We start from the raw sequence: 15425 nt of genomic DNA on the forward strand, positions 1-15425 counted from the left end.
TTCATTCTGTTGCACATGGAGTCACCATGAGTTAGGAATAAAATCGATGGCAGCAACAACACTGACTAGAAATGAAATTAAATGAGTCACATTTTTGTGCAAATGTAATTATCAATGAGAGAAGATTCACAAAATAATAAACATTCAATCTTTAGCTTTAATGTCATTAACTTGACCCTATACTATATCAGCGATAGCTTCTCTAGGTAATTTCAGACTCAGGCTCTTGTGGTGGATTCTACCAGTCTATTCTTTAACATTAACCCTTCTTGCTAATGCCCTCTTTGTTTTGGATATGATAAAGTACATCTTATTCTCACCAGGTCTCCCTTGCTTGCCTCAGTCAATTCAGGATTGTTCTCTCCCCAGCTGACTTTTTGGTAGTTTCTAAGCACAGTGCGTCACACACAGAATGTACTCAATAAATATTTGTTTAAATGCATAAAGTGTCAGTTCTGCTTAGCGTAAGTTGTTCATGCCAGCACTCAGTTTTTGCTCAGCTTGGTCCCTGTTATAAATCAAATCTGAGCAGCCATGTGGTGCCTTAGGATGGAGGCTGGAAGAGGGGAGGAGCTGACCAGACAGAGGAACTAAAGCAAAAAACCAGACTCATTTCTGTCGAGTCGAATCTGACTCATAGTGACCCCTCCCTCCTTGGGTGTCCGAGGCGGTATCACTATGGAAGTAGATTGCCCAATATTTCCTCTGAGGAGTGGCTGGTGGGTTTGAACTGCCAGCCGTCTGTTTAGCAGTCAAGTATTACTATGCTACCAGAGCTCCTAGAGGAACTAATGCAAGGGAATTAATACAGCAGAGGGTTATGAGTGGTGGGGATATTTGGTAAGCCATTCCATTTAGAATGCCTAGGGGTAAAAGAAAAAAAAAAAAAACTCACTGCCATTGAGTCGATTCCAACTCATAGGGACCCCCTTTGGGTTTCTGAGGTGGTAAATCTTTGTAAAAGTATATTACCCAGTCTTCTGCACTGGTGAGTTTGAACTGCCAAACTTCTGGGTAGCAGTCAAAGGCCAGAGCTCCTTAGAATGCCTTGAGGGTTGATGAATTGAGGTTTAATTCCAGCCACATTTGATATTCAGTGATGTCCTATGTGGTGAAGGTCACCTAGTATAGGTGGTCCCAGGTGGTGGAAACACTTGGGGTCATATGCCTTCAGCCACATGGTCCTGAGGATCCACAGGTCATGAGGAAGGTTCTCATTCTCTTGGTGCTAAACAAGAAATCAAAGCCAGAGCCCAGTTGTATGGCTTGGCCATGGCAGGATAGTTTGGAGAGAGTATCTGTGTCTCCATTTCTTTTGGGTGCCCCTACAGGGCTTAGTGTGGGGACTAAGAAATGGTGCTGCCTTGAAAACTGCCCAGGAACCAACAAGCTGATGGAACTATGAGTTGGGAGACTTGGACTCCAGGCCAACCTCTGTATTAGCTCCAAGTGTGACTGTGGTTTCTTTGTCTGTAAGATGGGAATTATAATCCCTGCCCTCTTTCCTCAAATGACAGCCCCAAGGAACAAATGGAAAAGTGTGCACAGGAAGTTCAAAGATCATGGAAATGAATGGAACAACCAGAATGGAAATGATGAGAATGCTCACACATTGTAGAGAATATAACCAAAGATACTGAACAATATATGCAGAAATTGTTGAATGGGAACCTAAATGTGTTAAACACCGAAAACACATTATTTATTTATTTATTTATTAAGATCATATGAACCAGGGTGGTGGCCTGGTGTTGTAGAGCACACAAGCTCAAAGCCTGCACACTTGGACTTGAAACCCTGCTCTTGCACTCACTAGTGTGTGGCCTTGTTTAAGTGTCTGAATTTGTTTGTACCTCAGTTTCCTTATTTTTTTCAAATAAGAACAATACAGTCCTTATCATGGGTGTCTGGTAGAATCTCTGGCATATAGGAGGTGTTCATTGAACAGGAGCTATTATCAATATGAAAAAAGGGAGGGAGAGGGAGGCTGAGAGAGATCAAAATCCCCTGAATCCACAAAACAGACACATCAATAACAGCATCAGCTACGACCAATCCTCCTGTTTCTTCAATCTTAGCTGAAGACTGAAGATGCTGCCACCACCAGTCAGTGTACACTGGGGCCCTATCCATCCTCTGCTGTTCATTGGTGTGTTCTCACAGATTTTGTTTTGCATTCACTCCAGCCAACCCTACCCAAAGAAGTCTTTCTTTTAGGGATGCAGAAGAAGGACAGGCCAGGTGTAAATGACATTAGATTATCTGCTCTTTATTCACCAGTACAGATAATCAAGAGGGGCATTCTGATCACCATAGTGTAGGGAGAGGGGCTTAAGAATCTGGGCTGAACTATGCTGGCTGTGGGACCGCCACCAGGAAGAAGCAGAGTGAGTGAGGGGGCCAGTTCTCAACACGCCATGTACCAAGTGTTGAACAATCACTCTTGGTCACCCCTATTCATTAAGTGGGGAGCCATTTTTACTAAGAAGTCCACAAGTGTGACTCTTCCATCCTTTTTGCTTGTAAGTCTATGCAGCTGAATGAGGGAAAAAATAACCCAACACATTTGCATTTAAGTCTTAGAATCTAAATATTTCCATGAGTCATTCATTATTACCATATAACTCAGTGTTTGCATGCAAATAACTTTAATGACATAAACGCTTATAAAATAAGTCTCTTACCATATGAACTTGGTAAAGAATGCTAATTCCCAGAGTCATGAATGGCTTAGAGAAATCAATCACCTTCTCCCGCTCAGCTGTAATGGTAAGGCCAGCCACAGCCAGATCTGCTTTCTGAAAGGAACAGAGAGAGCCCATCAGTGGGATGGCCACATGAGATGATGGTACAGGAACTGGTGGCCAGAGACCGTCACCCTGGGGCGATGGTACTGTGGCTTCTGGGTGCTGAGAGTGACTCTAAGTAGCCACAGCACATCCCAGATTGGAACACTCCCTCATGAAAGGAAATGGATATTGAAGCTCTAACTCATGTTCATTTGAAGTTGACCAGTTACTGTGGAGTCGATTCTGATTTATGGCAACACCATATACACAGAGTAAAACTGTGCTCCATGGGGTTTTCAAAGCTGTGACCTTTAGGAGCCGGATTGCTGGGCTTATTTTCTGAGGTGTCTCTGGGTGGGTTTGAACCTTCAATCTCTCAGTCAGTAGTCCAGTGCTCAAACGTGTGTGCTACCCAGGGACTCCTAACTTGAGGTTAAAATCTCACTGCCATGGAGTTGATTCTGACTCACAGTGACCCTATAGGACAGAGTAGAACTGCTCCAAAGGATTTCCAAGGCTGTAAATCTTGGAAAATTTGGCAGACTGCTTCATCTTTCTCCTGCAGAGCAGCTAGTGAGTTTGAACTGTTGACTCATGATTAGCAGCCAATGCTTTAACCATAGCACAACCAGAACTCCTTCATTTTTTTTTTAACTCAAAAAAAGAAAACACAACCCAAACTCACTGCCACTGAGTTGATTCCAACTCATAGAGACTCCCATTGGGTTTCCAAGGCTGTAAATCTCTACAGAAGCAGACTGCCTCATCTTTCTTCTGTGGGTCTGAACCACCAACCTTTTGGTTAGCAGCCAAATGTCTTAACCATTGCACCACCAGAGCTCCTTCATTTGAGTTTTTTTTTTTTTTTAAAGACACCTCTAAATGTACATATCATTGTAAAAAGCAGGAAGATCACTACCAGATAACCCAGGGACAGTCTCAAAATGTCCTAGGGGGAGATCTTTGGAGGGGAAAATTCCAAGAGAGGACTCCTAGGTTCTCAATATTGAGGTGTTTTTTTTTTTTTTTTTTTAATTCAACTTATTCATGTGTTCAGTCAACACAATTTCAGTAAGTAGACACTTTGGTGGGGGGTATTCCAAAGAAACAAAAATGTTGGAACCACAGAAATTAGAAACAATCTAATGCAACACCATTCATTTCAAAGTGAGGAAATGGAGACCCACAACTTGAGCAAGTAGCCTAAGGTCACAAAGTTTGTCCTTGTCTGAGCTGGGACCAGAACACAGGCCTCCTGGGTCACTGACCACTTATGCTGCTGTTGAGGTTAAAATTCAGGTGCTACAGCAGAAACATAAGACAGATCTCTGGTGCTTTGAATGAAAAATAACCAGAAGTTGTTCTGTAGAAATTTCCCTCCTTTCTCTTTGCACATCAAGTGCCCATATCTGATGAGAGTCTGTCCTGTATTAAAGTTCTCTGGGAAAGGAGATGCTACAGGCTTCCTTAAATACTCTTCTCTGTATGAGAATTCTTCCTTTTGTCTTATTTAAGTCCATCTTGTTGCAAAGTAAGCCCACTTCCTATTGATCTGCTTTGAGAAAGATAGAGACCTATGATTACAATGATCTTTGTTCAATTTGAAGAATGTACTAGAGATCATCTGGCCAGTCCTTCTACTAAAATGAGGAGCAGGTGGGGCTGTGAGAGGAAGAGGAATGGGGCAAGGCAAGACAGGAAGAGAATGTGGATTCTGGGGACACATACCTGAAGGACACTGTGGGGTGAAGACAAGAGAATAGTCACAGGGATGACCACCTCTAAGCACAGTTTCTCCAGCTCCCCAGCTCTGCTGGACCATGGAAGCTCCCAGGCCCTGGGCTGGCAGGGAACCACACAAGGGCTTTTGCAGAGTAGGGGCCAAGGGCAGAAAGTGAAACAGTTGCTAGTGTGAAAGTCAGAGTGTTTAGCTTCCTGATTTCCTCTGTTTTGCTAGGCCTATGTACTTTTACTCCCTGAAGTCTTGTCTACTGGACGTGGTAGACTAGGGGCAATCTAACCTGATGATATGGATCTAAACTGTGCTTTTATCCAACTTACCTGAGTCTTAGAAATAGACCTTTAATTTTCTGTTTGATCTGGACAACCTACCCAGCACATTCCAATTGATATTGAAACAGATTTACAGAGAAGTCCCAATATTTCTTTTAGCCATTTGTTTCATTCTCTCCCATACATGAAGCAGTGGCTAAGCCCAGAGCTCGTCTTCAGTTGTAGTCCAGGCTCTGTCCTAACTAACTAACCTAAGATAATGACTTCACTTTAAGTTTCCTTAAATTTGGCCATAAATTAAGGGTGTGGGGCTAAGAGTGGTTTCCTGGGTGGTGCAAACAGTTAATATGCTCGGCTGCTAACTGAAAGGCTGGAAGTTTGAGTCCACCCAGAGGTACCTTGGAAGAAAGGCCTGGTGATCTGTTTCCAAAATCAAGCAATTAAACCCCCACGAAGCACAGTTCTACTCTGATACACATGGAGTTGGCATGAGAGAGTCAATTCAAAAGTAACCTGTGGTAGGGGTGGGGGGGTGAGCACTTTTCTGTAACAGTGATTCTCAAAATGCAATCTAAGGGCCACTTGCATCAGAATTACCTGCAGAGTGTACTAAATGTACATCCCTGAGTTCTATCCAGACTCCCTGGATCAGGCTGTCTGGTGCTAGGACTCAGGAATCTGTATCTGTAACAAGTTGCCAGTTGGTTCTGACGTATAGGAATATCCAACAACCACATTTTATAACCTAGGCATTGTATCTCAGATTGGCTTCCCTGGTGGATTACATTTCAGCTTCTTTAACTCATCAGTTGGTACAAAAGATGAAGAAATAAAGGAGGATAAGGCCGCTCAGTTCTGAATACACACACACTTGATTCTTACTAAATCATTGCTAAAAATGTAGGGAGACAGACATGCTGGCCCTCATTTTAAACAAAACAGAATTCATGATTTATGTGCAGGAGGATATATCCACTAGCAAAGGTCAGTTTCTTCCACATCTCCATCCCAATTCTCCCATTCCCAATTCATGTTCAGTGGGCTAAAGCAGCAATGACGTGACTCAGCACAAGTCAACAAACTCACAGCCTTATTTAGTGAGGACAGGCTTAAAAAAAACTTGAGTGCACATGTAAGAGATTTTAAATAAAGAATGAAAAATGTGAATGACTCATTATACTCATTTTGTAGTTCTCTAAGAGAGTGCTGATTACCTCTGTCAACCCTTGGGTTAGAAAGTGAGGTTTGATTAGGAGATTACTAGTGCTTAGATTTGGGAGACTCTTTAGAAGGCTGTTTGGTGCTTTCAGAACCTCAGCCTCTCAATGATGGCGCTGACTTGAGTTCAGAGCTCACAAGCATGTGTGTAAAGCAACCAAAATCAACCGCAGAGCCCAGCAGATACGATATTAGTCCTGTAGGTCCAGTCAATTCGGCAGACAAGCCCTGTCCAAAGCTCAGGGGGCAAAAACAAGAGTTAAGTGCACTGTAATGAAGAAACTGAAGTAAAGATTGGGAAAATGAAAAGTGATAAAATATGCAAGAGGTAAAGATATTATCCAATGTTCTTTATGGTTATTTAAAAAATTACAAATCAGTTGACCCAAGTAAACAACTCTGTCCTCAAGTTTTTCTTCCCTACATTCAACTACCATCCAAAAAGGGAAAACTTCAGGTTAAAATTTCGAAATCATTTCAAAAACTTACAAAGTCTGGCCAACAATGACATTGTTGTCAGGTGCCGTTGCGGTGATTTTGACTCATGGTGACACCATGTGACACAGCAGAACTTCTCTGTACAGTTCATTTTCTAGGGTAATCTTTACAGGAGCAGATAAACAGGTCTTTTCCCCATGAAGGTGCTGGATGGGTTCAAACTGCCATTCTTTTGGATAGCGGCCAAGTGTTTAACTATGTGCCACCAGGGCTCTTTATAATGACATTATAGGAAAACAATTCCATATGGAGAGAAAGCTGGACATGGCCTGTCTCCCACTAGGGCCTGTCCTGTGTACACAGAGAATGACTATGTACACAGGGAGAGTATTTGCCCTAAGCTCAGACAGGGTGCTTCTGTCTATTCACAAATAGACACTTTCTCAGCCTAAGCCAAATAGAAAAATCAAAAACCTGCTTCATGCCAACATTGCTAACTCCTTGCCCCCTTGCCCAGTCTTTCCTTTCTTCCTCTCCTATACTGATCAATTTCACATATTTCACCACATCAAAGATTATGCTTCTAGGTATAGCTGGCGTCTGTCTCTCTCCCCACCCCACAGCACTTTCCTACAGAATCAAAGCTTCTTTTCAAATTTATAATCCTTGAGTTCTGATGGCGTAGTGGATAAGGCATTCGGCTTAACCAGATCAGCAGTTCAAACCTACCAGCTGCTCCACAGAAGGCAGATAGGGCAGTCTACTTCTTAAAGCTTTACACCTCAGAAACCCAATGGGGTTTGCTATGAATTGGAATCAACTTGATGGCAGTGAGACAGGGATGGAGTGCCCATCAAGCAAGGTAAGCATGGGCTTACCTGTGCTTACTTATTCACTTCTTTTAAATAGTTCACTAGAGATTAGTAACAAGCATATTGGGTAATTCACTCCTGGGAGACAGGGAAAGAGGAATGAGATGGGAAGGGGCAGAGACAAGTAAAAAATCATGGAGGTTTTGTGGCTGTTGTTTTTTCTATTTAATTGACTCAGTATAGAATAGTAATTATCTACCTTGGCTTCAGTGCACCCTGGAGTATCACCAACAATCTCACGGGATCAAATTATTCCAAAAGACGTGCATTCATTTTACTTTACCTTAGTTAAAAAGACATTATGTTATTCAGGCCCAGAATTGAGTTCACCCCCATGGCTCCCAGCCAAACAAAGACAGGCATATAAGGTGAACATCTACACCAGATAGGTACGCCTTAGAACAATCAACCATGGGAGATCAGAAGGGCACCATTTGCACAGGGAGATAGCTCAGAGGGCAGGAATGCATGGGAAAGAAGGACACAGCGAAAAGGTAACAGGGAGGAAGTAGGAAGAGAGCTGTTACATTATGCGGATTGCAATCAATGTCATGAAACAAAATGTGCATGAGTTGCTGTACAGAAAATGAATTTGCTCTGTAAACCTTCACCCAAATCATAATAAAAAAAATTTAAAAAACGACATTACGCTATAAAGCACTCCAGATGAGGAGATGATGTGCTGTGAAACCAAGCTAACAGCCAAAAGGGCAAACATGCTTGGAAACGCTAGTGTGGGAGGCTGTGGCTACCATGACAGTTCAGCTTCTCTAAGCCTTCTCACTCCTCTGGACACTGGTGGAGTGAGGGCTGTGTTCTCCACGGAAAGAGGTGTGGACAGGACATCAGCAGACTAGTCACAGCCATGCCTGTGACTTTGGGCAAGGTATCTCACTCTCTGGGTCCTGTTTTCCTCAACTGTAAAATGAAAAGGTTCATCCAGATGCTAAGCTCATCTCCAGCTCTAAAATCCCATGCTCTGATGTGCCTGGCTTGAAGAGGTATGGCCTAGTTTAACCGGCTCCCACTTTGCTCAAGAAGATGACAGAGGTCAGTAGAACTGAATGCTGTGGAGTAGTGATGGAGAATGAGTTCTGAGTACAAAACTGTTTGCCAAATAGACAGCAAAGAGTAGCAGCTGATGGGGACCCAAAGCAGGACAATTTTAGCACTGGGAAGGAAATCCAGAAAGGCCAGGGAGATGCAACACCATCTGGGGACTGAAGATCTGGAAGTGTAAGCATGGGGGCCAGGAAACTAGAAAAGATTGGGATCACCAAAGCCAGAGCATAGGGTCTGTCAAAATAAAAGAAGGACTTGTAAAAGGGAACTGTCAGAGAACCTGCATGTAGCATGATGTCCCTGGCCCTATTGTGTGGGTGTGTGTGCACATGCACAGGTGTGTATAAATACATTCCCACGGAGAGAAAGGCCTCTCTCCTTTTCCCATTTTCTACTGAAACTATTCTTTGAAGAGATTTATGTGCTGCTGCTGAGAGATCTCTTCTTTTATCTCCATGATGTTTGTGGAGTTTTCAAGGGGAGGTGGAGGCTAAAGCCAGTCTGGAGGTGACTTCCAAAATATATTATCCTTTGCCTCATAGAGTTTAATAGGGGTTACAGCATTGCCACCATTGCTATCAAAGCCTGGAGGCTCTGTGTGGCTGCCATGCTTCTCTTGAGCCTCAGGCCCTGGCTGAGATGAAGCAGGAGAGAATATGCTCACAGCAGGGTTTTGGTCTGCTTTCTGCCTGGGCCTGCTGCACCCACTCATGTTTCCCTGAGGACACCACAAGGAAGGGGTTGATGGGGGCGATATTAGCAACACGTCCTGGACAATCTGATGCAAAGCATCCCTTTGTGCTCCTCTCCTCCTCTTTTAAACAGTTGCTGCCCCATTCTGGGAAAAGTTCTACCCCTTCCCCTCAGCAGTGCCCCAGCCCCTTTATACTCATCTCTAGTCACCTCAGCCCTTTCCTCCCTCTATCTGGTGGCTCCACCCATACATCCAGCCAAGCCAATGAGAGGATGAGAGAGAAAGGACAAAGATCATCCCAAGACCTGGCTCATCTCTTACTGACCATATGTCCTTGAGCAACTCATGTAAATGTTCTGGGACTCCTTTTTCTCAGCTGTAAAATGGGCAATGTCTGCTCCCAATATTAAATGAGGGCCAAGAGAGATGATGAATGTGAAAGAGCTGTACAAACTGTAGAGTATTGTTGTTAGGTGCCATCAAGTTGGCTCCAACTCTTAGAGACCCTATGTACAACAGAATGAAACACTGCCCAGTCATGCACCATCCTCACAATCCTTGCTATATCTGAACCCATTGTTAAAGCCACTGAGTCAATATGTTTTGTTGAGGATCTTCCCCTTTTTTGCTGACCCACCACTTTATCAAGCATGATATCCTTTTCCAGGGAATGGTCCCTTCTGACAACATGACCAAAGTAGGTCAGATGAAATCTGGCCATTCTCATTTCCAAGGAGCATTCCAACAGCACTTTTCCAGGACAGATTTGTTCATACCTCTGGCAGTCCACGGTACTTTCAGTATTCTTCAACAACACCACTACTCAAAAGAATCAACTCTTCTTCAGTCTTCCTTATTCATTGCCCAGCTTTCACATGCATATGAGGCAACTGAAAATACCATGGCTTGGGTTAGGTGCACCTTAGTCTTCAAAGAGACATCTTTGCTCCTCAGCACTTTAAAAAGGTCTTTTGCAGCAGATTTGCCCCATGCAATATGTTGCCTGATTTCTTGACTGCTGCTTCCATTGATGTTGATTATGGAACCAAGTAGTATGAAATCTTTGACAACTTCAATCCTTTCTCCATTTATACTGATGCTGCTTATTGGTCCAGTTGTGAGGATTTCCACTTTCTTTATGTTGAGATATAATCCATATGGCAGACTCTAGACTTTCATCTTTATCAGTAACTACTGCAAGTTATCTTCATTTTCAGCAAACAACGTTGTGTTATCTGCATATTGCATGTTGTTCATGAGTCCTCCAATCTTGATGCCACATTCTTCTTCATATAGCCCAGCTTCTCAGAATATTTGCTCAGTATACCAATTGAATAAGTATGGTGGAAGGATACAACCCTGACACACACTTTTCCTGATTTTAAACCATGCACTATCCCCTTGTTATGTTTGAACAACAGCCTCCTGGTCTATGTATAGGTTCCTCATGAGCACAATTATGTGTTCTGGAATCCCCATTCTTCTCAATGTTATCCATAATTTGTTATCACCCACACAATCAAATCCTTTGGCATAGTCAATAAAACATAAGGAAATACCTTTCTGGCATACTTTGCTTGCAGCCAAGATCCATCTAACATCAGCAATGATATCCCTCATTCCACATCCTCTTCTGAATTCGACTTGCATTTCTACAAGTTCTCAGTCAGTATACTGCTGCAACTATTTTTGAATTATCTTCAGCAAAATTTTACTTGCATGTGATATTAATAATATTGTTCAATAATTTCCACATTCTGTTGGAATGTAGAGTGCTGCCACACAAAAGAGTGGCTGTTGAGGCAACAGAGTGAATGGCTGTGAGCTTAGCCTTCATAGTGAGATATGCTTGTCTAGACTTGGCAACTTACTTGCTATGTGATCTTAGGTAAGTCATTTAAACTCTCTAAACCACTTTCTCATAAATAAAATGGTCATAATAGCACTTACACCCTAGCATTGCTGAGGAAGTGACTGAGACAATGCCTATAAATGTGAAGCATGGGGCCTAGTGCAAAGTAAGTGCCCAACATGGGTTTTCTGTTAGGATGATGCCAATGGTGATAATGACAACAGTGAACTTGACAATGATGTTTATCTCCACAAAGGCCCCTTTGGCAATATCTTAACCCATGGTTAGTTTTAAGCATTTTAGTGGCAGGAGGGCCTGTACTTCCTATGGGAGAGCTAACTCTGCCACCTGAGGCCCCTGGACACTTGGCCACTAATGGCCTTTTCTGGGTGGCCTGGATCACACATATAGCTGTGTTGATACAATGTACTTCCCTGGTGTGACCATGTATCTCTGCATACCCACATGGAGATCCTCCTAGGCCTCACCTGTCACTCTAAAAACTCTAGGGAAAAAAGCCAATGCCCAGCTTGGGAACTCAGTAACTCTCCAGTCACTCCTTTGTTACATGATTCTCCTCTGGAGAGAGATGATTAAATGACCTCCCCAGCTCCCTTTGAATTCTTGGGTCACTGAACTATCTTTGATAAGCTTCCAGATTTTTCTTCTCTGGCTTTTCCTCACTGTCCTCCAGGCTCCACCATCTTAGCTTCCTGGCCCTTGGGGAGGCAGGCTGGTCCTTCCAAGCCAGCAGCTTTCTCCCCCTTTGCAAGTCACATCTGCACATATCTTGTTCCACCTGCTGCTGGGTCTCACTAGTGCCTCACATTCTTTGTCGTCACTTACTTAACTCTGTAATTGTGTTACTTAACTCTGGAAAGCTTTGGGAGGACACAGTTAGAATGAGAAAACACCACACAGAATAAGGTTGTACTGAGCATTCCTGGAATCCTTCATTCCAAGGTAATTGTCTCTGGAGATCCCCTGTATATTGAAAAGGCGTACTGAATTCCAAGCAAGGCCAGGCCTGAGGCTGGCATTATCCATGAATACCCAGGTAGGAAGGAGCTCAGAGTCCACCAAGCTTGGCTTTCAAGGGAGGGATAAGGCACACTTGACTTTGACTGAGGATCTGGGCTGAGGGTCACATGGGGCTGCTGAGGCCATGAAGGCTCCTGGGGTCTCACGGTGGGCAGGTTTTTCCCTACTCTCTGGCCATCACCTCCCCTCCCTTTTAATGCCATGCTCCACTTGCTCAGAGTCCATTTGCTGCTCTTTACAGACTTTGCCTGCACTAGGCACAGTGCAAGGTGCTGGGGCATGACAGTGAGCAAACACAGGCCTGATCCCCAATGGCAAAGAGATTCTGGTTCAGTGGAGGTGGCAGACATTCATCAGATTGCCAAAAAAAAAAAAAAAAAAAACACCACAACTCCAAAGTGACAACTGTGATAAGCGTTCTATTGGCACCACTGGAATCCTGGGGTGATGTAAGCAGTTAACTTGCTTGCTGCTAACTGAAAGTCTGGAGTTCAAGTCTACCCAGAGGAACCTTGAAAGAAATACCTGGTGATCTACTTCCTAAAAATCATCCACTGAAAGCCCTGTGTTCTACTCTGACATACACAGAGTTGCCATAAATTAGAGTCAATTCAGTGGAAACTGGGTTTATTTTTTGGTGTATTGGCACCATGAGAAATGGAAGGGGGGTCTGAGAGAGGTTGGGAAGTCCGTAAAGGTATTCCTAAGGAAGTGACAACTGAGCTCAATTACCTGAAAGAAGTTACCTGCAATAAGGTCTGGGGTGAGCATTCCCAGTGGAAGGGATAACATGTGGCAAGATCCTGAGGTAAGAGGGATCTTGGTGCATTCTAGGGGCTGAAAGATGCCAGACTGGCTGAGGCCCACAGGGCCAGGGAGCCTACTGTAAGATGAGGCTGAAAAGGCAGGCAGGGACCAGAAGATACAACTCCTTGAAGAGCAATTGGGAGGCCCTGAAGCATTTTAGGCAGGGAGTAGCCTGCATGATCTGATTTGTAATAGCTACAGTGCTCCCTGTGTGCTAGGCGCTGAACTAAGTACTTTCTATATAGTACTTTACTTGATACTCACAATACCCCTATGTGGAAGGTGACCATTATTATCCTCATTTTTCAGATGAGGAAACTAAGGCACAGAGGGGTTAAGTAACTTGCCCAAGGTCACAAACCAAGTATGTGGCAATACTGGGATTTAAACCCAGATAGTTTGTCTTCAGCAGCTGCATTCTAAATTCAACTGGCTCTAGTGAGAAAAACAAAACAAAACAAAACAAGATTGAAGAGGGACAAGAAAAACCCAACCTTATTTTCATCCTTATTTCCTCACCATTTAAACCACTCCAGAGAAATTTGAGCCTTACCCACCTCTACCCTTCTGAGTGTTGCCCCAGCCAAGGGCAGCAATGACCTCACATTACAAAGTCTAAGGGATACTTTTCAGTCCTTATCTTGGTAAGTCTCCCAGCTGGTCACAGTCTTAAGGTTCTGCCTAACCCTCTTGAAGATGGCCAGTGTCAAGGACATAGCCTTCCCTTCTTCCCCCCTCTGTTTTCTTGTGACTACACTGCCCTCCCTGTCTCATTGGCACCAAAATAACTGGATTCAACTATCCAAGCTCATGTTTTTCATCTGTAAAATGGGGATGGCAATTTCCAACTCAGATCTGTTGTTGGAATAAATGAGATAATACATATAAGACACATAGCAGTGCCTTGGATATAGTAGCTGCTCAATAAATTGTGATCATTATTATTTTCCTCTGAAAATTCCCTTTTACACCATGACAACTATACCTCTATTTTCTCTCTGAAAACATTACTTATGACACTCACCTCTCTAAAGTTCAGCCTATGACTTAAGCCCTTGTGGTCTCCCCACACCTTCAAGTTCAGCCTTACTTCCCAGCCTTACCAGTCTAGCTCAGCCCACTCTTAAACACACCTTGTACTTATTCCTACAGTCACAAGTTCGATTATGCCATTTCTTCCACCTGGAATATCCAACCATCAATTCCACATACCTTTCAAGGTCCATTCAAATATTACCTCCTCCATAACATGCTCCCTGATCATCTTGCCAGGAATAAACTCTCTCTTCTCAATCACCGAAAGAGAAAGGACATTCTTTGTACCACACATATGGCATGCACCATATGTTGCTTTGTATTAGAGCAGGGTACCTGGGCTTACACTCCAACTCTGCCCACTTACCAGCTATGTGACTTTGGGAAAAGGACTCAACTTTTATGGGTCTTGGTTTCTTCATTCATAAAGTGGAAACAATATACAGTGAAACCTGTGAGACCTGGACCTCAATGGGATTTCCTTGTTTTCTCTGGTCTCGTGAGTTTTCTGCCTTTGACCGGGTACAGTCTTGCCACTTTTCTATCACTCTCTATTAGTGGACAAGTATTTGAGTTTTCCATCTCTGACAGGTTTCTGCCTTACACAGGTTCTCGCTTTTCAAGGTTTTATGATAGTTTCTTCCTTCATGGTACTTCTGTGGGAATTAAATGAGTAACCCATGCAAAACACTTAGAACATAGCCTGGTACAGAGTAACACTCAATAAATATTAGCTCTTATTATCATTACTGTTGTTGACATTATCTCCCCATTATATGTTTCTTGAGGGTGGGACAAGATATTTTAAAAATTTTAACATATTCTATATAGCACTTCATAATCACAATTGGTTCCATATTACAAAGAAACTAAGGCCCAGAGAGGCTAGTAATTTGCTCAAGTACACACAGCTAGGAGATGGAGAAACTAGCTTCAGGCCCACAGGTACCATTCCCAGAACTATGCACTTTTCTTTCTTGTTGCTGTACCATTCATAGTAATTTTTCCAACACAGTAAGTCTCTAATGAACAACTGAGTTACTGTAGCGAACAGAGGAGGGCACAGGAAGAAAACCCTCTCAACAAGGCTAACCCTAAACCAATCCATCTGCTGACACTTGCTAAAGCCCTTTCTTGCTGACAGCAGAATCAGGCTGATTTCTGACATACTCCCTTATGCGGGAGGGGTTTTGTTAGGATGCCAGAACATTATAATCAGATTCAGGTCTTGCTCCAGATCTAGTTGTGACTAATGGAGTCATGAAGCCCTAGACCCTAGAGGGCTCCTTTCTCCCCTTAGCCCTTCCTTAGACCCTGTTCCCTTTAAGACCTTGGACAGCGTCACTTGGGGCACCCCAGCAGAAGAGGTACAGGGCTCCACACTCCAGCTTGAGGCACTGTCAGTGTAGGGGTGTTAATTACACCCTGGGTAGGAACAGAGATGACAGGCACAGCCTGAGCCAGGGGCCAGGAGAGAAAAGACCTGTATGTACTCCATGGAGCTGTCTGCAGATTCTCTCCAGGCCCCTAGTCCCTCTGCGCTGTGCAGTTGCGCAGATTAACATCTGCATCTCAGCCCATTTCAAATTAGATTATCTGCTACT

The 15425-nt window shown here is 43.4% G+C and overlaps 1 protein-coding gene across 1 annotated transcript in view; it reads right to left on the reverse strand.

The window, feature by feature from the left end:
- GRIK4 (glutamate ionotropic receptor kainate type subunit 4) overlaps positions 1–15425 on the reverse strand; it is a 236032-nt gene that overhangs the window by 53869 nt on the left and 166738 nt on the right. The window contains exon 11 of the mRNA XM_007955908.2: positions 2685–2798. Coding sequence (XP_007954099.2) covers positions 2685–2798 — 114 coding nt within the window. The remainder of the gene's footprint in view (positions 1–2684; positions 2799–15425) is intronic.

The sequence above is a fragment of the Orycteropus afer genome, unplaced genomic scaffold, assembly GCF_000298275.1.
Source record: "Orycteropus afer afer isolate SDZICR_OR568_19922 unplaced genomic scaffold, OryAfe1.0 scaffold00545, whole genome shotgun sequence".
Taxonomy (NCBI): domain Eukaryota; kingdom Metazoa; phylum Chordata; class Mammalia; order Tubulidentata; family Orycteropodidae; genus Orycteropus; species Orycteropus afer.